Source organism: Dermacentor variabilis, chromosome 5 (genome assembly GCF_050947875.1).
Source record: "Dermacentor variabilis isolate Ectoservices chromosome 5, ASM5094787v1, whole genome shotgun sequence".
In the NCBI taxonomy this organism is placed as follows: Eukaryota; Metazoa; Arthropoda; class Arachnida; order Ixodida; family Ixodidae; genus Dermacentor; species Dermacentor variabilis.
Genome location: NC_134572.1, coordinates 160,666,116 through 160,687,912, shown reverse-complemented (window position 1 = coordinate 160,687,912; position 21,797 = coordinate 160,666,116). Strand labels below are relative to the sequence as shown.

Below are 21,797 nucleotides of genomic sequence, written 5' to 3'. Positions count from 1 at the left end.
CACTCGAAATCTTATTTTATTATGCAGAGTGTAATGTTTGTCCACAAGTTGGACCGCGAAGCGACAAGACAAACAGCAATCGATAACTTCTGTCACCAAAAAGCTAACTTCACCGAACACGGCCTGCCGACCCCAGCCAGCTTTGTTTTATCGAACCTGTAAAATTTGAGCTCGGCAGATGTGGTTCAAAATTAATGATGTACTGCTGAACGGATTTCCTTTTGAACCGCAAAACTTAAACATTCATTTGGAGCCAGAGGAATGCTGGCTATAGGGGCGAATCGATTTTTTTAGGACTCTACCAAGCGAGAAACTGAGCACGAGCTACAAGCCATGCAACTCCCCGAGTAAAGTACGCTACTCCCCCCCCCCCCCCAATAGAAGCTTCGCTTAAGAAGAAAAAAAATTGTGGTCCCCATACGTAACATAAAAGCAAGACCATGGCGAGATGTATGCTGTAGCATGGCGTTCGCTTTCCGCAGATCTGCAACTTTAAGTTTCGCATGATTTCGTTCAGTCTCTGCTTTTGAACGAAGATGCAAGCAACAGTTCCCCTATTTCGTTTTAATCATTGGACGCTTCACCACCCTCCTCTCTTTCAATTTAGCAGTTGGATGTTGCAGCGGTGTTTCGACGCCATTCCGTCAGCTTCGGGCTTTGCGAGGACGCGCGTTGTCACAGCTTCTTCGCACATTGTACCCACATACGTAGCGTTCACGTATAACTGTTGCGGGCTTTGTTCCAATGTTTGACAGAAGTCTTTAGACCTGCATCCTTTCTTACCGTCCTCTTCCCTCTAATCTTCTCTCTACCTGCTGTTCGCTCTTTGGGAGAGGAAATTTGAGAGGGGAAATGTAATTACCATCCAAAGACCTAACGAGGTATTCGGTAAAAAACACTTGCAGGGGAGCTGCAACATGACATGAAGGAGCCTTCGTAAAGTCTTGAAGAACCGTTCAGACACTATCTTCAAGATATTGATGCAAATGAGAATGCACACCTGAAGCTTGCCAGCAATCCTTTCCGTTGTACTGTGGAAGGTTTTGCTGGTCACTTACAAGAGCAATCTTTGGAACTCAACCTTTCACGCAAAGAGGAGTTCATGGAACGACAGTTCAGCAACATTTAACTGTGTGAAAGTGATTTCTCGACTTTTCTATTAATCGAATCAAAGGTCAGACACAGGTTGTGCGCATAATCAGGCATGCGATGTGGCTTCAGCCACACATACCTACGAATTTGATACCTACGAAATGCTTGTTAAAAATATTAACAAGCATTTCTGGCAGCTCTCTCTGCTGTGTTTAATGTATTTTGAATAAATAACGATGTAAATGTATCTGCATCATGTAAAAAAGTACATTTTCAGGAGGCTTGTAAAGCTGGGTGCTCCTGCTAGGTTGTTACTAATAAAAGGAGTCACGTACTACAAAAGTTTGCAAAACTTTGGCTTAAGCGGATATTTCTTCAGCTACACACTGTTAACAGCACCAGGTTGCTAATAAAGCCTGAACCTGAAATGTTATCTATGGGCACTGCACTGGCCTGGTGTCCTCCTACACCTTGACGGCCTATTATAGTTCCTAGCCTGATTCTCGGTCCCAATCTCGGCTTCGTCATGTGCCATGGAGGCCATACACTTGCCAGGTTCCATCTTGTCCAAGGACAGCCTGTATACGATCAGGCCCACCATTTGCGTGACGCTGGTCTTGCATGCTGACAAAGTACCACTGACGCGCACTAAAAGTTGGGTCTATCTTTATGCTAAAGGCAGTTCATATTACATAGAGCTTCTATTACATGAGTGCTTGTAACTAGTGTGCAGTGTTCACTTTCCAATACTCTTTGGAAACATTCCTTAGATCTTGTAATAAAGATGTTTCTATTGCGTGCAACTGTCTGTCTGTCTGTCTGTCTGTCTGTCTGTCTGTCTGTCTGTCTGTCTGTCTGTCTGTCTGTCTGTCTGTCTGTCTGTCTGTCTGTCTGTCTGTCTGTCTGTCTGTCTGTCTGTCTGTCTGTCTGTCTGTCTGTCTGTCTGTCTGTCTGTCTGTCTGTCTGTCTGTCTGTCTGTCTGTCTGTCTGTCTGTCTGTCTGTCTGTCTGTCTGTCTGTCTGTCTGTCTGTCTGTCTGTCTGTCTGTCTGTCTGTCTGTCTGTCTGTCTGTCTGTCTGTCTGTCTGTCTGTCTGTCTGTCTGTCTGTCTGTCTGTCTGTCTCAGGTTGGCTGTATTCATGAGCATAGCGTATACAATGTCACTCCTCAAATAGTGTCTCTCAGCATACGTGAGGACACCTAAGTTACTTGGCATCCTTACCGAGTATGGCCCTGCAGAAATCTCGACGTCGATGGGACTCATAAGAAAATGCTATACATACTAAGCTTGGAGTCCTCCAATGTTGTGATGGAGGTGATCCTCGTGCGCATTCATGTTGCTCAAATCGAATTAAGCAGGTAGGGTGTCCATAGCACCAGGCTGTGTCACACGTTCTACCTGTACAAGATACGCTTCCATGCTTCAGATTACTGTTTCCGCAAGCAGCACTACCTATAATACTACGGAAAGTGCAGCACAGTGGAGTGCGCCTAAAATATTGCCAGAAAACAAACGGTGTGTGTGAAACGTGCGAGTGGAGTGTGAATGAAGAGGAGAACGAAGCTGGGTGGCCTCAAAGGCCATTAGCAGTGGGGCTCTCAATCGAGGCCCGCGGTTGGAGTAGCTGCGCTCGTCGAAACTTGCAGCATTGGTAGTTGTGGACGATATACCACAGTGCGTGTCTCTAGCTTGCAGAGGAACAGAAGCATGCCGACGTAGTTTCTTGCGTACAATTAGACGAATGGTGGAGGAGAGGTCGGCAGGTAGTGAATTGTGGCATACGTCGACGGTCGCGACTGTCGTGACGTTAGCCAAACGTCCAAACTTCGAACTGATGCGACGTTTTTTTTTTTCAGGGCCTCGAATGTTTGAAAGTGATTAAACCCGCCAGCCACTGATTCTAGACTCTCGTTGCCGATGAGGAAGTGATAAACATCCTCGACAATATCTTTAAGAATATGGCCCCCCTTGTCTTCTTCCGCCATGTGGGCATACACCGACTTGCACAACTTCAGTCTGTCTCCAATGTACGTCCTGCAAGCCTCCCCGTTGATTTGAGCCCTCTGTGAGAACGTCTGCTCAAACCATACCAATGCACTGACATCAAGGAACAACACCACGTTATACAACTAGTTAGCGGCATTCCAACCGTTGGATCTGCTTACCTGCTGATAGTGGATGAGGTGCTCATCCACGTCGTCACCGGGTTTTCCTGTGAAGCTCCGCGGCTCCCTGTAGTGATAAAGAGATGGCCTCGCGGACAATCACTGGGTGCCTCCGTCTGAGCTCATTTCTTGAGGTAGTGGCGCCATGGCCGCGACTCGGCGGCTGCAGCGAAGCTCGTACGATTGTGCTTCCATCATTGGCAGACGCTGTCCCTCAGGTAGCACTAGGTAGTGCTCCCTCTCGTGATCGTCTTAGTTGGCGCTGTTCCTTCCTAATTCAAGTATGCACCATCTAACCCAAATGAATGTTGTCCTGAACTAGGTAGTAGCTGGCATATCCCGCACCTTCCAACACAACTGTGGCGATAGATTGCGTTTATTTACAAGATGAGGAATGCAAAGCTATCGCTCGACGAAAGCAGTTGCACCGCCGCACGCGAACCAGTCCAGCTACGGTCACCTATTCATTCAAACTTCATTCAAACTGGCTCAAAGCGGAGCAAGACAAGCTCAACGCTCTCATCTGCAAAGTAGCCAAGAAGGCTCTCGGGCCGCCCATCAGGACCAAGACCGGGGATCTCGTCAAGCAGGGGGTACATAACAGCACCGAGGAGATTGCCGAAGCCCAAGAACGCGCGCAACTCACTCGCCTGACCACCACAGATGCAGGTAAACGCATCCTCGAAAAGCTGGGTTACCGCCCTGCGGGATTCCCAATGGTCAGTACTCCTAACCCTTGGTGCATTCGAGACAAATTCAAAGTGGCCTCTGTGCCCCGGAACGTCCATTCCGTCCACAACGAGGACAGACGCAAGGCCAGAGCAGCAACGATCCTCAAACAGATCAAGCAACAAAACATTAAGCAAGCTTCGTCGATGCCGCTGAGTACAGTGATGGGATGACATTTGGCGTCGTTGTGGTCGACTCCGGCGGCAAGATTTCCAAAAGCACCTCAATTCGCACTTCAGACCCCGGAGTCACCGAGCGAGCCACCATCGCCCTCGCCCTGCTAGACGGTCGTGGGTCCGAGATATATAGCGATTCCAAAACGGTAGTTAGGGCTTTTCAGAAGGGTTTCATCGCCAAGCAAGCTGCTCGTCGTCTTAGCGGCTCGAGTCCATATTCCCTCACGCATCATTCGATTCACCGGTTTCCCGCTCACGTAGGACCGGTCGAGGATGCTCCTCCGGACCTCAATGAGTCTGCTCACGAGGCTACGCGTGACCTCACCGACCGCGCTTCCTCTGTAAGAAGCACCGACTCCCCTCCTCCATACGGCCACAGGGACGCTCCGCTATTAACAACGAGGTTATTAATTTCTTCTACATCTCTACAAGGGTCTTTCCCCCCCCCTCACCCCAAGTTGAATAGGGCGCAAACCGTTTCGCTTAGACTCCTACAGGCCAGCACATATCCGTGTCTGTCCGTTCTCCACGAGGCTTACCTCGACGTATATCGCGACGACGCCTGCCCGTCCTACGGGCAGACCTCCACTTTAGCACACATGCTCTGGGAGTGCAGGTCGACATACCCCAAGTTCATCAAGGAGGAGTGGGACTCGCTTCTGCGTAGCCCCGCTCTAGACAAGCAAATCCTGGCTGTCCGGCGTGCCCGCTACCAGGTCAGTCGGCTAGACCTGCCGGTCCCGACGTGGGATTAGCCGGGTGCGTGACGAGTCCGCGTCCTCGCTCGACCTGCAATAAAGTTTCTTCACTCACTCACTCAAACTCCGATCGCACGTTTCATTTTATGATATATATATATATATATATATATATATATATATATATATATATATATATATATATATATATATATATATATACATATATATATATATATATATATATATATGCGTGTGTGTGTGTGTGTGTGTGTGTGTGTGTGTGTGTGTGTGTGTGTGTGTGTGTGTGTGTGTGTGTGTGTGTGTGTGTGTGTGTGTGTGTGTGTGTGTGTGTGTGTGTGTGTGTGTGTGTGCTGGGTGGTGTACGTTCTCATGCAATCCTTATCTTTTCCTTATCAATTCTCACAATAATTTTCGCTTGCCGTGCTTCCCACTTCTTCACTGCTGAGTAGCAGGCTAGAGGACACCAGTTCAGGCCGACCACTCTGCCATTACTGTAAATAAAATGCAACTGACCCATTTCGTTCATTTCACCTTTTTCTTCACGCTTGGCTGCTTCTGCTGCTGACTGCCTCTTAACTTCCCTGTAGCCGAGTGCTCCCATTTTTTGGTGCAGACTCCGTTTTTATGCACCTCAACACGATTCGCTGAATGCGCTATGTGATCCCATTTTATACACTTTTCTCTCCACGCTCGGCTGCTTCTGCTGCGGACTTCATATTCGCTCATTACCTCTCGCACTGCTGATGTGGGGTGCATTGGCTAAGATAGCGAGCATACCCAACAGCAACGTAGACCACGATGTTTTGTTCGGAGGGGGCCAGTACATTATCACTGCTGAAATGTCTTCTCTACAGCAGCGGCTTCGGTCAGCAACTCTGCAACAGTCGTCGGTAGATTGTGCCCAAAACCACCAAATGGCATCTTTTTTGTTGCTCTCGTTAGATGACGCACCTATTTAAAACTTCCGACACTCTAGCGTGGGCTCTTACAATGCCACGTCGACGTAGAATGTCTGCGTTGATTCCTTCTTTCTGCCCTCCGTCAGCTGATGCGCTGTTTTTATAATGAATTAACAACTAGCCCAGTCCGAAACATTTCTCCTAAAGACACGCGTCATGTCTTCTAGGCAATGCATCGTGATGTTATCGTTCGACTTGGGAACTCACCACTAGAGGGAACGCTCCACTTGTTCCGGTGGATGTTGGTTGGAGTACGTCTCCAAGAGACGGCACTCGAACATACACCATGATGACAGGATGAGTCTTCTCAGTTTTCGAACTACGTGCAGGCGCCATCCTCGAGGTTAAAGCAGACTTTCCTGAGTATGGCTTCGTTGTCCCACTGGTTAAACGCACCAACGCATTCGAACTAATAAGCCAGCCAATCTTCAACATTTTGAAGAATGTTATCATGAAATGTCCTTGGCGATCACAGGTTCAACAGCTCGAAATAAAGAGGGGGGGGGGGGACCTTTAATAGCAGAAATGTGAAGAGGTCGGTCTGAGTGAAGTTACTTTAGTCTGCTATACAACGCTGTTGAAAGTGTATCGGGGAGCAACAGACACAGGGTGCGTAGAGGGAGCGAGGCGGCATGCTGAAGTTGATGAGAGCAGCACAGTACGCACTGCTGCTGTACAACGTGCACGTGCACATTTCACAATAAATGAATCGGCGTTGCCCCTTCCACTGCCCTTGATTGCGGTCGTAGTTGTACTGCCAGCGACATTCGGGTCCAAGTACTCCGATCCGACGACCGTGACGGTGAACGGGAGTGTTCATGTTGGCTATATATATATATATATATATATATATATATATAGAGAGAGAGAGAGAGAGAGAGAGATGCTTTATTGGACAAGAAGAGATTTTTTAGGAGGGATAATCGGAGCCCCCCCAGTCCAGGGCCCCACTAGCATCTTGCCTGACCTGGTTAATTAAGGGCTTTTGTCCTGCCAAGTCGGAACAGGCGAGCTGTGTGTGTCATTACTATTTGGCCTATGAGGGCGCTTAGTGGACACCCAGGTTACATGTATTAGGGTGAGTATGTTACCGCACCAAGGGCAGTCGGCCCTATAGTGAGTGGGATACATGGAGTTTAGGAATTTTAGATGGGGAATACCCCAGTCTGTATTTTGCGCCAATCGGCGGCCTCTTCCCCGCTGAGTTGTGGGTGAGGCGGCGGGTATATCTTGCGGTCTCCGCGCTGATGAGCAAGGATGCCTTTGGCATTTAAATGGATGTGAACTGGAGTAAGCTCAGAGTTTGGGGCGGCGTTACTGCTGCTTGGTGGGAACTGTTACGGTAGTGGAGTTTACCCTGCACATCAACCAATCTTATGGCGCGATTACGCGACAGTCCCCTCTTAATTAAAGACGTTGCGCTATGTAAACCCACAAGGATTCACGTTTGCTCTCGTTGCTTTCACCCTTTCTATTTGACAGTTACCCACCGGCCAAGAACTAGTAGGTATTTGTGCTTCCTTTTTTCTTAGCTGCCTTTTTTATTCTTTGCTGACGACTTTATTCGGCATTTCGGGATAGCAGCCCCTTGAGACGCCTACTTCCCCATTTTTCAACATGAACGTAAAGATAAACAATACGAATTTACTTTTTGGTGGCTGTAGTCTATAAAGTTTTCTTTCCATCGACCTATGTTACGGTGACCCATGGCGATGGTAAGTGAGGAGGCGGCGTGATGATGACACAATAACATTGATAACGACAAAGTTCGTCGTCAGCCTAACGGAAGAAAATGGCGGACAGGGGACGCTCAGTTTGCAGTTTTCAACTGCTGTCCCAGTAAAACGAGGATCGTAATCGCTGCTTTTGTATTCAGTTCCTTGACTGCATTGATCAACAGTGTCAGGCTACAGCCAAGGTTTCGACTAGAGGACTCCCCTCTCCTCCCCTCTTTCTCTTGCCAGGGCAACACCTATATAACTTTATTGTGACTTCCCTCTCTACACACTCACTTGTTCTCCTCCCACAATGGGTGCCGGAGGATAGTGACCTATACACATGAACGCTGCCGAGCGGAGCAGTTGCTGCGCCGACAAAGTGAAATCGTCTTGTCGAAGCGCTGGCCTTCTTGTTGGACAACTTTTGATCGCTTCAAATTTTAATCTTTCTGGTAACCTGTCTTGTCTGCACCACGCTTTCGGTGCACTGCGAAAATGGTGCTCTGCACCATTATCATGTATCTTTATCAGTCGTTAAAGTGTTTATTGCACTCGTACGCGAACCTAAGGAAACACACGGAATAAATTAAGTCTACTTTCCGGCGTGATAATCGTAGCTATAAAGACAGATTTCTCACACTATAACAGCTCCACCATTTTTACATAAATCAGCGTTGTGCTCTTCTAGCGCCCGGACTAGTTCGTTCAACTTTTCGTCGAGGTCAGCATAAGGCTTGACGTTCAGTTCTGCCAAAGACAAACCTGCGCCTCCGGCGTGGAACACGTCCTTCAGCTGAAAAAGTGCCCTGTGTAAACCCACGAAGCTCAGAGACGCAGTTGTGAAACGATACAAGTAATTATCCTGAATAAGTGAGGCGTGTTCCCTGATCGAGCTGACGCTGGACCTCCACAGGAGCCGGAGCATCTTTCGAAACGCAATGTCGTCCAGGTGGTCGTGAAGAGCTCCTATGCAGGCATCGACGTACTGCACGAGGTCGTGAAGCGCGCGGTCTTGCAAGTGCCTCGAGCTCGCATCGCAGACCCACGACATCCTCTTCCGGAGCTCCGGTCCGAGTTTGTCAACCGCTTCGGAACAGACTCGTGCCATGGCAATCAGGGACGTGTCTAGAGCTCGTTCCAGCGGGAAGCGAGCTTCGCCGGCTCTTTCGGCGATGTCATCGCAGTCGTTCAGGCACACGAAGTCCACTTCCGTGATGGTTTCTTGCAAGAAGGACGCGATGCGCGCGAAGCTGCTTACGGCCACGCAGAGCTGAGAAGACACTTCAAACTCGCCGATGACGTCAAAGTAGCCGGCAGACTCGACACGGCTCGAAAGGACGCGCACGAAATGCGAGCACTCTTCCGCCATTGCCATGCTGAAGGCGCGGACGCAGCGAAAATCTCGAAGGTCGAGTTTTCGCCAGAGTTCAACATAACGGCTGTGCAGAATGTCGATTGTGTCTCGAACGGCCGATCCGTACTTGACGTCGCGGGCGAGAGGTGACATGTCGTCCTTGTCCACGAGATCAGATATCCAGCCCGATACGGGAATTCTCGCTAGATCGAACCAACGTAATACCAGGTCGAAGCCGAACCAGTCTTGGAGCTCGTCCATTCGCATGGGATAACTACTTGATACCAGTGCACTGGAAACCTCCTTGCGGAATCGTTGGAAGGCGTAAAAAAGCCGCAAGCTCTCCTCTACTGCCTTCGAGCGGGAGACATCGTCAGCTGGCTTATCCTCAAGTGAGGTGCTGAAATTCCTCACTCTTGTCTCGAACGCTTGGCAAATGAAGGCATCCAGTTCCTTGAACACGATCTGTGTATATGTTTCGTTCCAGGCAGACTTAAAGATACGATCGGCCTCTTGGTGATAGGCCTCTATGGTGGAAAGTATTCGCGTGACAATATTCGTGAGTGAATCCTCGTCGCGTAAATCTTCCTGTGTCAGCAAGCCTTGATACCACGCTAAAGCATCCTTCCGTATTTCTACGCCAGCAGGGTCCGTGACTTCGGTCTCCACGAGCGCTTCAATCGTAACGCAGCAAAAGAGGAGCCCCAGCAAATCAATACGATGATACTTCTTGGCAAAAGTAAAGTTTTCATGTAGCCTAGCCAAGCGTTCCAGACAGGGATCCGTCAGAGCCTTGACTACCACTTCCAAAGAATTGACGATGAGCTGTTCCTGCGTCTCTTTGATCGATGTCCTGATTTGCGCCAACAGCTGATACAGCGCAGCAAAGTTGAGTCTCACCTTTTTAGACCTGAAGACGTTCGCCAGTGCCATTATCTGGCACAGCTGCTGCTCAAGGCTAGAGAGGTTGTGGTACTGCGAGTGGCGAAAAAGTAAGGTGAGGCCCTCTTCCGTGATGCACTGTTCCCACTGGACCCAGGTAAGAGGCAAACCTTCGGCCGCCGTTGACGCGTGTTGCAACAAGAAAATAAGGCACAGGTAGTAGTGATATCGCAGCACCGTCTGGCGGTCGAACCGCTTCGCGGTCTTGCACTCAAAGCCGAGCCTCACGTAAACGCGGCCGTACGCTCCCCGGCCTCCCGCATCCGCGAGGCGGAGCCACTGTTCGCAGCCTGTGCAGGGGACCTCGTTGACGAAAATCGACGCCGCGCCCATGAAGTCGTCGGCGCCGTCGAAAGAGCACACGGTCTCGAACATCTCCCTCAGGAAGTGCAGGCACGAGAAGCACGAACGCACGTCCCGGAGCTCCCGGAACACGCCGCACAGTGTCCGTGGGTCCTTGTCCCAAACGGCGAGCTGAAAGGCGTCCGAACCCGGGTCCGACACACGGATGCGGAATCTCTCATCCCACATGGGGCAAACTGTCCTGTTCTTGACGCTGGTCAGCTGCGCGTCCGAGCCACCGACGCGCAGAGCGCAGTACGGGTCGGACTTCCCGCTCACGTCTCTGGCCACGAGACCTTCGGCCTGAACGACGGTGACGAGCAGGTGCACGTCGACTTCCGGCAGTTTGGAGGCGAGGCGCGCAATCTTATCCTCGCCCGACACCTGCATGACTTCGGCGAACGTGGTGTTCACGTAGCTGCGCAGCTGTTCGTTGACGGCGCCGTAGGGCTTTGTCGGCTTGCCGACGCCCCTCTCGGCCATGTGCAGGCACTGGACGCACAGCCTCAAGAAGTCTCGCTGCGATATGGGATCGAAGAGCCTCTCGAGTTCCTGCGCGGGGTCGGGGATCCCCTCGTAGATTTCGGCAGGGCTGGATGAGCCGCTTGGAACCATATGCAACTTCTTCGTTCTCTTTGTGGTTTGGTTTCCTCTGTGAGTGGGAGTAGGTGGGGCGGGGTAGGGGGGGGGGGTGTTGGTGGCATGATACCCACTGTGGGTGATTGGCCGATAATCTCATGAATTAGGAAAGTAAATAGTAGAATCTAAAACGAAACACTGCTAAATCCCCGAGCATATTTTAATTCGTTCTTCATCTTGTTCTGAATGATTGCGGTGCATATATCCACAGTGCGGGATCGGCCATGAATCAAGTGGTTAAATGCTTCTTGTATGCGTAGCATTCAAGAAGATATACGGAGACACAGTCGTGGGTACAAATTTATTACCGAAATAACTGAAACGTGAGCGGCATAATATCGTGGCACAGTTCTTACACATTGTTATTTGGGCGTATGATAGAAGACGTGCTGTAAGACGTGTGCGTGACTGCGGTAAAGTGAGTGCTTGATCGAGTTTGTGTCTGTCGCTCACTATTTCTTCGGACAGAAGACGAAGTACTTGAAAGCGCCTGCGCTTACTAGTGACTTGTTCACCAGTTACCCTTACAAATGAATAGTAATAGTAACTAAGCAGCCGAGTGTCAACATGGCCAGAAGCGCGACGGAACCTCGGTCAGTCAGGTAGCATGTTTTACAAAAACGACATGTAACTGTCACTGACCAAGTAAAAATTATTATTCACATTTCTGAACACGTAAGGGTTCCGCCGATATCCTGCCGCAGAGTCATTCGGAATAACATTTCATTAAACATGTTCCATAATTCAACATCTTCTATAGTAAATTCTAGAACGAATAGCAGAGACTAGTTCATATTTAGTGAAATTTTTCGACATTCGCACGCTTCTAGTATTTATTTAAGAGGAAATACGTCCCAGAGGCCCACTTTCGTTAATAATGATAATAATGAGAATTCATGCATTTTATTGAGCTCAATCTTGCATTTTCGAATATATTGTGACCTTTTCTATACCTTAACTGGTTGTTAATCTATGGTCTCTGAAAGTTGGGAAAGTATGGTCTCTTGTGCTAGGTTAAGGCTTCGTGCCAGGCATATGAGAATATTGTTGCGAAGGGGAAGCGTCGAAGCAAATGTGAACACCTTGGAGATGTCCTTTGGCCTTTCCGCCGGCTTGCCGCTTCCCAAATAGGAACATAGCCTAAATCTAAGTGTACGGGTGTTTTCGCATTTCACCCCCAGCGAAATGCGGCGGACGTGGCCGGAATTTGATCCCGCTACCTCTTGCTTTGCCGCACAACACCATATAGCCATTAAGCAACCACGGCGGGTACGTATATACAAGTATTTATATGTGTATAGAACTATTGTATGGCTAGTGTTCGCTTGTTAATTCTTGCACCAAAGAAACTCACCAACTTAGCACAACTTGCGGTGGTATTTGTGACCCTCGTCAGGCGAGCATGAATGGCTGAGGTTTAACGCTTGTAAACCTAGTCATCACCGGCGAATGGTCTGTTTGGCTTGGTTTTGCAAAGACTATGCATACAGTGTTTCATCATAGTTAGGCCCCAGTCCTTCACACACGTTACACACGCTGCCGAACGGGCTGCCGCGAAATGGCGGTGAAACCTGGCCGTCGCAGTCGAGCTTGCCGGCAGCCGAAAAGTGCGGTTCGTCAAACGTTCGTTTTGGGTGCCGTTACTTGTATCCACGGCTTCGTCTACATCTCCCTGTTGTCGTACGTCTTGCTGAACGACGCGACTTTTGCAGAAGCTTCGATCTTGGCAGGCTTCCGCGCTTGGTAAGCTTCTCTATAACGTGATAACCCTGGCCTCCCTCTGTAGCGGTGTTTCAGCAGGCAACTTTACCTTTGCTTGAAATTTCGGAGCCTGCCGTCTAGGTATATTTACTGGATGATTGGGTTCAGCCTGTCGCACGCACAGACGGTCCAGCCGGCGCGCCATCCATGGCGGGACTGAACGACCAAGCGCCGGCGAAGCAGCCGTTAAAAGGCGCGCATATAGTCCAACGTAATCGGCGCGCGGGCGAGCGTCTCTCGACGCCGGGTGCGTTGGAACGCATTGGCCGGGTCCGGTTACGTTGGCTGCGCCAGTCCGTCGAACCAACGGTCTAATCATAGACTGTGTTCTTCTCGCCAGCATGACGCAACGTCTGCGCTCGCTCACGGTACGTCGGACTACATTTGGCCCTTTAAACCTCGCCCAGTCACGTGGTACCGCAGCGGAGAGGCTCAGAGTGAGCGTAGCTGCGACGCCTCACCGCAGCGGATCACGTGGCGTGACGTCACACGTGCCGGACTCGCGCTCCGGTCCTAGGGGTGAATGTCCGCTTGGCTGCCATTGGCTGTTTTCGATCAGACGTTCTTTCGACGCTAGCACCAAGGTCCCCTTCAGTTACGGCCCTAACAGGAGGGCGATGCTCTAGCAAAATGGCGGCGCACATGATTGTTTACTGCATATCACATTGACCTCGAATAAAGACGGGGACAGCGGAAGAGAACACATAAACGACACGGGCGGTGTGTCGTTTATGCGTACCGCCCGTGTCGTTTATGTGTTCTGTTCCGTTGTCCCCGTCTTTATTTGCTGTCAATATGATATGCAGTAAACACCAACTAGGCCAAACTGAAGTTCTGACGATTGTTTACGCTGTCATGGCAACAGGAACAGCATCCGCGCCACGCCTCCTGTCTCTAGCGTTTCCTTTTTTTTTCCGACCCGCTCGGCTTTCTTTCATGCCGCGCGCGCCGCTTACTTTTGTTTTTACCTGTACGCTGCGCGTTCTTTTTTTTTTTTATCGCGCGCGTGCTACGGCGCACCAGGAGCCAGCTCGCAAGCAGTGCGCGCGCTACGTCACGCATTGGCATTGCTTGCGAGCTGGCTCGTGGTGCTCCTTGGGCTATGCGATGGCACGCACGCAGTCTTGCCCGTGCTTAGACCAGCATGTGCCGGGACATAAAAAAAATTCCATTTCCAACACAACAGATCTTTGGTCTCGCTTTACTGACTTCGTTTCCGGAAACAAAAATTTTCTTGTAACGTGGTGTGATACACGCTCAAAAAATAAACAAAAGTGAAAGGTGCATGACATAAACATGAGTTCTAAACACAAAAGATCACAGACAGTGAAATAACAAAAAACGCTAGAAAACGCGAAGGCCGTTTCATGCACACACACATAAAAAAACAAGATTTTTATATAGCGCCCTCAAGACCGAAATGTAGACGAGCTTCTGATATATGCACAAATATATTGCACAAAACTGGACGACACGTATGACATAGTCATGACAACTATAAAAAGGGAAAACTCATTGTTAATGGCAAAAGCAATGACACGCAAAGTACCTAAAGATAGAATAAAATGCTAACATTGTTTGATTGAGAGCCATAACAAAAGAACGAGCTTACTTATAAACCTGCAGGAAAGTATATGAAATGCGTGACATATTCATTACTACTGAACAAAATGAAAAAGACATGGCAGAACAAAAATAACACTGTACTAAAAACTGAAACACACATTATCACATTATTTTGCACTTGGCCACAACTTGAGTAACGGTGGCAAGTGGGAACAGAAGGTAGTCGGCTTTTGCAGCAGCACATAGAAAACATTCGCAGAAAGGCCTCTTCCTCAATCAAAGAGCAGGTAAAATAAGCCAACAACACGACTTTTCTTTCACCCCGAATGCAATGGTTAGCAGTAAAATTACGTCACTTAAGGCACTAAGTCGTACCTACTGGGCACTCCTTCGCATTATGAACACGAACTGCAAAAATCTGCATGCAAGACAGTTGCAATGCTCATGCTTTCCAGAAGGAAAAAAAGCGTATCATGCCTACACATAAAGGTTGGACGCGCGGTTTTCCCATCGGCGATTACTGAGATAATGCACAAACACGAACAGTATTTTTTCAGATGTTAGCACATTTGTAGAACGTTACAAACAGAAAAAAGCACGGAGGGCAGAATGGAAAGCCAAGCAAGCTACTTAAGTTGCAGAATGAGACATGGCACAGAAAAGCACAGAAAAACAGTCATAGACAGTTGTCAATGAGGAGGAACATCTATTTGTCAGGTTTATCTACCGGTAAGAGAGAAGTGTAGCACAATCAAGGCGCAACGACTTCCGGAGGCTCATCGAGCACATACATGGTCAGGGCTGTGTTTGTGTAGTACATGTGGCTTCTGATGTCCTTGGGTCTGCGCGCTCACCTGTTGTCCTTGAGCACCCTGAACAACCTTGCAGGGCTTGTTATTGAGGTATTCGTGCATCACTGCACGATGCACGAGCGGTACGAGTCGCGAAAAGGGTGAAATATCGCGGAGCACAAGCACAAAACTGTCGAGGATCACGAAACTACCTACGCCGGTCAAAGCACAGCAGCGAACGCTCCCCGCGATAACAGCAGATAACGAAACATGAAACGTCATGCAGCGGGCTAAGCCAACACCCTCTAGAGAACTTGGGGGTGTTGGCTAATCTGGCGGCGGGCCGCCGGGCGCGCGTGGAGACAGTCGAAGGTGAGGGAGTTTATGGGAGTGATGAGAGAGGGCAAAGGGGTGAGGCATTGTGGGGGGAGGGCTCGGCCACCTGGATCTGCACGCGGGCGCGCGACGATCTACGAGGCCATGCAAGGGAAACGGATTTTCTTGTCCGCCCTCCTCATAGATGACGCCAATTACCTCTGCCATCTCGAGCGGTACGAGAGAAATAGAGACGAGGACGACCAAACACTACAGAGCGGTAGGGGGCGGCGTTCTTACATTCTATCGGCTGTTGGCTTGAGATTTTGTGGCGAATGGACGTGCTTTTCGGGGCTCCGTGGCGGCGACGAAATAATAAGTTTTTGTGCATGCTTTGAGCTTGCTTCTGTTTTTATTTTGCCGGTTTTTTTTCCTTTAAATTGTAATTGGGTGGTTTTCTTTTTTTCATTTTTTTGTCTCTCGTATTTCGTGTGCGCGGGTGTGTTTCGTGTACATTTGGTTTTGCAGGATGGTTAGAGCACCCTTTCGCGCCATGTCCTTCAACACGTGCAGCCGGATGTAACGTTGAGTTATTAGAGAAACTAATAGCTATTGGTAATAGTCGAGACGACTAATGGTTGAGTTGACTACTAATAAACTACTAATAGTTGACTAATAGCTGAGACTAATAGCTATTAGTAGTTTTACTGTGCGTGTTTTGGTAGGAAAGTGAGGGCTTGGCAGCGTGGTTGAGAGCGTGTTAGAGCGTGAATGGAGAGAATGAGATGAGAATGGAGAGGGAATCGAGTCAACTGGCACACACTGTGATATCGATACTAGGCTGCAGAAAATGTGGCCTTCCATGAAGATCTTGTCAAGCAGGTGGAACAGCTCAAAAGTGAGCTAAACCGGGAGTGTGATGCACGGAAGGTAGTTGAAAAAAGACTTGAAGTAGCCGAGGAAAAGCTGAACAGGGCCGTCATTGTGAACCATAATGTGCGTGACAATGGAACCCAGTCCCCCGACGTGACAGGAGAGTGAGTGCTAGCAAAGTACGTGGAATGCGTGCAACATGGTGAAGGGTTAGCTGGAAAGAGCGGCACCTACCTTGAGGCCGCCACGCGGAAAAAGCAGGGGCACAGCGGACAATGCCCCTTGTTGAGTCCGAATCACGCGGAAAAGGACAGAGAGCAGCAATGAGAAGTAGGAGAGAGTTAAAGGGTGATTATCGCCGGCGACTCAAACCTGGCTGCGTGCTCAGAAGCAATTGTGGAGAGAGTGAAAGGGGATAAAAGAGTGGCGGTAGGGGCATTTCCAGGGCGGACACTGGGTTCTGTCATGGAGCGAGCAAAAGAAAAGCTCGCGGAAAATGCCTACGTGCGCAACCTTGTCATAGTAGCAGGTGGGTTAAATTACGTCCTAAACAGGAAAGGGACAGGACTAGCCCAACGCTTGGCGAAGGGGTGGACGACTTGCACGAGGTATTCCCTCAGGTGCAGATCGTGGTGTGCACGGTGCAGGAGGTGCCTGTACGTGACAGTCACGCACAAAGCGCCGTAGTGGCTGCTAATGAGGCGTTATGGAAAATGAGCCGAGAGAAAGGCTTCGAGGTTGTCGAAGTAAACAAGGAAGTGAGAAGGTGTGGGGTTTTAAACGAGACGAGATCCACTTCAATTACAGGTTGGCACGAGACGTGGGCTGGCGACTTGAGGGTCGCGTTGTTGCTTTTTTAGGGGGCCCACGGGCGCTCAGGAGGCCAGAGTAGGTAGTAATGAAGAAGGTCCCCTAGGGGAACCTCAGAAGAGCATCGCCGTCGATAACAGAAAAAGGAGGAAAGCAAGAAAGAGAGCTCGCCATGCAATAGGCTGCATAAACATGCAGGGCGGCAGAAGAAAGGAAACCTGGGCAGAGATTGAGGAGCAGTTACATAGAGAACAAATAGGGGTGTATGCGGTTACAGAAACGTACCTTATACACTTAGAACAGCCGCCAGTTATTGATAATTATCTTTAGGAAGGGTGCCACAGAACTAAGTCGGAAAAAAAGGGAGGGGGAGTCGGAATGCTCATCCATCAGGGAGCCAAATGGAAAAGAGTAAATTCAAAATGTCAAGAGCAACTTTGATTATCAGGTACAATGAGTGCGAAAAAAACTTGGCTGGGCGTTACGTATTTGTGGACTGGAAATAATTGCACGGAGAAGCATAAAGAGTTAGTGGAATGTATAAGCTCTGATATTAAAGGTTTCGGGAATGGTGCTGAAATGATGCTGAAATACAGGATTTAGATGGCTATACCGACAATAACGGGAAGTCAATGCTAGAACTTTGCGAGCAACACAACCTCGTTATCGTGAATACAGGGCCTAAGTGTGAAGGGCAAATCACGTGGGGAGTGGGAAACCGGCAATCAACCATTGATTACTGTCTGATGACAGAAGGAATTAATGATAAGTTGAGAGAAATGGTCATTGATGAGGAAGGGTATAGCAGCATAGGGAGTGACCATAAACGCACCATTTTAAAAATAGGATATGTAGTTGGGGAAGAGAGCAAGGAGTGCAAAATGGCCAGTCTAAATTTGAACGCTGAACAAATAACAAATATGGTCATAGAGTCGAAGAAGAACTTGACAAATGGCCAAATAAATAATTGGAATAAAGTGAGTTTCTAAGTGGAATAACGACAGAAATACGGAAAGAGAAACAACATGTTCGTTGGAAAGGAAAAAAGAAACCGAAAATCTGGTGGAACAAGGAGATACGAGAAGCGATCTCCGAACGGCAGAATGCATCCCAAGAGCATAGGAAGGCAACGAAGGCGCTGTTGCCGCAGGATGAAGTAGCCAGTAAATGGGATATATACCGGGAGAAAAAGTGTATGGTTCAAATACTGGTGCAAGCAAAATTAAAAGGTGAAAGTGAACGTTAGTTGTCAGAAATACGTGAGAAAAAGAAGGCGGCACCTAGAATATTTTGGAAACACATAAAGTTATTAGGCAGGAAGTCAACAACGATACAACAACATATCCTAGACGAAGATGAAAACAGACTGGAAGGAGAAGCGGCAATAAATTACATCCGAAAAGTAACAGCGGAATCTTTCCAAGGAAATGCCAAGGTTGTATTTAAAGAAAAAAAGAGCATGAAAGAGACCCAGGTGGGAAAAGGAACTGGTGCTGACAAATTTCTACTGGAAGAAAGCCGAAGAGAAAATTCCTAAACGCATAGCCACAGGGCTGGACGAGCATGCCGTTAGGCTGATTAATGAACTAGGAGCAAAAAGGGAGGAAGCTCTAGTGAAAGCAGTGGAAAAAACTTTAAAAGATAGACGAATACCGGACAGTTGGCGACAAAGTAGAATGAATTTAATTTATTGAAGTAAGGGGAGAAAGAATTCACTCGTATAGACCGTTGACCATTACATCGGTAATCTATAGGCTAGCAATGCAGGCAATCAAATTAAAGCTTCAAGCATGGGCAGAGAATAATGGCATTTTGGGAGAACTTCAGAATGGCTTCAGAATAGGTAGGCATTTAGATGATAACTTATTTGTTCTTACTCAGTGTATTGAAATATCAAAAATAGAAAGCAGACCGTTATATGTGGCCTTTTTAGACATTACAGGAGCCTTCGACAACGTAGACCGCAACATTTTGTGGGATATTCTGGAAGGGGAAGGCTTAGGCAACGATTGTCTACAGCTTTCGACAGAGATTTACCTAGAAAATACCGTTTGCGTTGAAAGGGAAGAGATCAGGAGCGAGGATTAAGTTCATATCAACAAGAGACTGAGGCAGGGGTGCCCTTTATCCTCATTGCTGGTTATGATGTACATAGTGAGGATGGAGAGGGCGCTAGAGGAAATAACATCGGGTTTAATCTCTCATACAAACAGGTGGGTACAGTAGTAGAGCAGCAACTCCCAGGTTTATTTTATGCGGACGACATTGTGTTGCTAGCTAACAAGCAAAGTGATTTGCAACGTCTGGCTAATATCTGTGGACAGGAAGGCAACAATTTAGGTTTGAAATTTAGTGTTAGGAAATCAGGTGTTATGGTATTCAATGAAAACAGTGAACAGGCAGTGGCGATACAGGGCCAGGAAATACTTCGGGTAACAGAATATAAATGCCTTGGTATATGGATAAATGAAGGCAACAGATATACGGAAACACAGGAAAAAACAATAACAGTGAAGGGGCAGAGAAATGGCAGTCATAATGAAGCAGAGAGCGCCATGGGGATACAATAAGTACGAGGTGCTCTGAGGTATGTGGAAATGTGGAATGGTTCCAGGACTTACTTTTAGAAATGCGGTTGTTTGCTTTAAATCAGGGGTACAATCAGGACTTTATGGGAACCAAAGGTCAGTGGTCGCCTCGCATTGGACGCTCACGGGAAGACTACAAATGAAGCTGCGCAGGGTGATATGGGCTGGACTAGTTTTGAAGTGAGGGAAGCTCTCAATAAAATTGAGTATGAACGACTGAGGAATATGGAAGCAAGTAAATGGGCTGGGAGAGTGTTGTGGTATCTGTACAGGAAAAACATTTATTCACAGCAGAGGAAAATTAGGTACTAGGAAGCTTACCAGAAAATTGCGGCCTGTAGGGTGGGCAACATAGCAACAAAGAACGTCAAGCAGAAAGTCAGAGAGGCTGAAATAATCTCATGGTGGCGGCAATTTAAAGGAAACCTGCCATGAGCAACTACTTAAGAGGAAGGAACGAAATCAGGAAAGAAACCATTTGTCATAACTCAAACGGAAACTCATTACTTTTCGACGCGAGATCGGGATGCCTTAGAAAACGAACCTGTAAAGCGAGGTGTAAGGAAGACGAAGCATGTGCTTGCTGCGGTAAAGCTAGAGAAACTATAGAGCATGTTTTATTAGAATGTGAAGACGTCTACCCAGCGGTCGATTTAGGCACCACTGGCCTCCTTGAAGCCCTTGGGTTCAGCGAGAACAGCGGAAAAGTAAACATGTCCGCAATAGGGATTAATAAGTGGCGATTGGAGGATTGGTGGAAGAAAAGTAGAGAAACGACAAAAAACGGAGACGTACAGAAGCACAGTTCGCAATAGGGGATCAGAATATTTGGTTGTGGGAGTTCATAGTGTTTTTTATTTATTTATTGTTTAACCTAGGTAGGACATCAGGCAGTGTAATAGCAAGCGCTTGGTGGCGCAACCCACCGCACCGTTCCGAAGGGGACGCTCATAACATCCATCCATCCATCCATCCATCGAAGCGGGGGATCTTCCCAGGCCGGCTCCGGTAGCTCAAGGTCATTGAGACGCGATGCGACCTTGAGAGACATGGCGCAGTACAGTTTTTGCTCTAAATTAAGGCTCCCGCAGCTACCATATGCCATCATTGGAATCATTTTAGCAGTATGCTGGATAGAGAAGCGCTTTCATTTTTAGACACGAAAACAGAAATAATTAACGCTGACGCATAATTCTGAAAGCAAAATCTAAACAAATAAATGAGATTTTCAGACCCACATCTGCTCTTTAAAAGGGTCGTGAACCGCCCCTCAGACTTGGCGAAAAAGCAGTCCCCAGATAGCATACGCAGCTGTGAACATCTCAGCCGAGTTTTGGAGCCGTGCGCGCCCCTTGAAGCTCTCAAGCGTAGCGCTAAGCAGTGGCGTAGCAACGGGGGGTGGGGGCGGGCGGCCGTGGGGCCCGGGTACCAGGGGCCAGTGGGTGGTGGGGGGGGGGGGGGAGGGATGTGCCAGAAGACCTATGGGCCCCGGGTGCCAGACGACCTAGCTGCGCCACTGGCGCCAAGTCACCTTTCGCTCAAATGCTCTCTTTTCAACAGAAGCCTCCACACTCATTTCTGGACGCTTTATTTCGCAATATACCGGATTCCCAAACGCGGCTGCTATTCACCGGTAGCTGACGTCAATCAAGAAGGGTGTTTGAATCAGTGCGCTTTTTTCTACTGTTACTGTGTATATCTATTGACCAAATTTATTAAACATGCTCAAGTAAGTTAAAATCTGCTTTCGATTTTAGATAATTACGTACTTGTGGAAGAAGCCATCGTCTGCTCACGCTCGGCCGCGACCGCCCGCGCCTGCTTTTCGATGTCGTAGCCACTGGGCCCCGAGTAGTTTTGAATGTTCAACTAGCCTCGAACCACGCGAAACTTAAGGTCAGACCGCACGCATGCTTCCCAGCGCGCGATAACTATTGGCGTCGCCTGGTTAGACATCTTGCTTGACTAACTGATAGCTTTTCAAAATGCGCAAGTTGGGTGTGGCTACTACTACTATCCGTCAGTCAAGCTGGTGAAAGCCTAAGCCGGTCCGCACCACGTAGCACGGCCAGACGAGCATATTGACACGTTTACTTGTTTATCGGGCGACCACGTTTCACCGCCTAACAAATGTTATCACACAGCGCAGGGCCCGCCTCCTTGTATCGGATGTTTCTGGAATGTTATCGATGGTTCCATCCGCTGTTCCCGAAGGTTGTGTAATCTGATTGCATGTATGCGCGACGCGAATAGTGT

General features: G+C 48.4%; 1 protein-coding gene across 1 annotated transcript; it reads right to left on the bottom strand.

Annotated features, from left to right (window-relative positions):
* Positions 1-8,162: 8,162 nt before the first annotated feature.
* On the bottom strand, positions 8,163-10,813 carry LOC142583686 (protein unc-13 homolog 4B-like). Its single transcript, XM_075694173.1, has one exon. The coding sequence runs from the start codon at positions 10,811-10,813 to the stop codon at positions 8,195-8,197; it is 2,619 nt and encodes an 872-aa protein (XP_075550288.1). The 3' UTR covers positions 8,163-8,194.
* Between the last annotated feature and the right edge of the window lie 10,984 nt (positions 10,814-21,797).

What these genes read in the sequence shown, in the direction of transcription:
- LOC142583686 (XM_075694173.1), bottom strand. Translation starts at nt 10,813, where the DNA reads ATGGTTCCAAGCGGCTCATCCAGCCCTGCCGAAATCTACGAGGGGATC.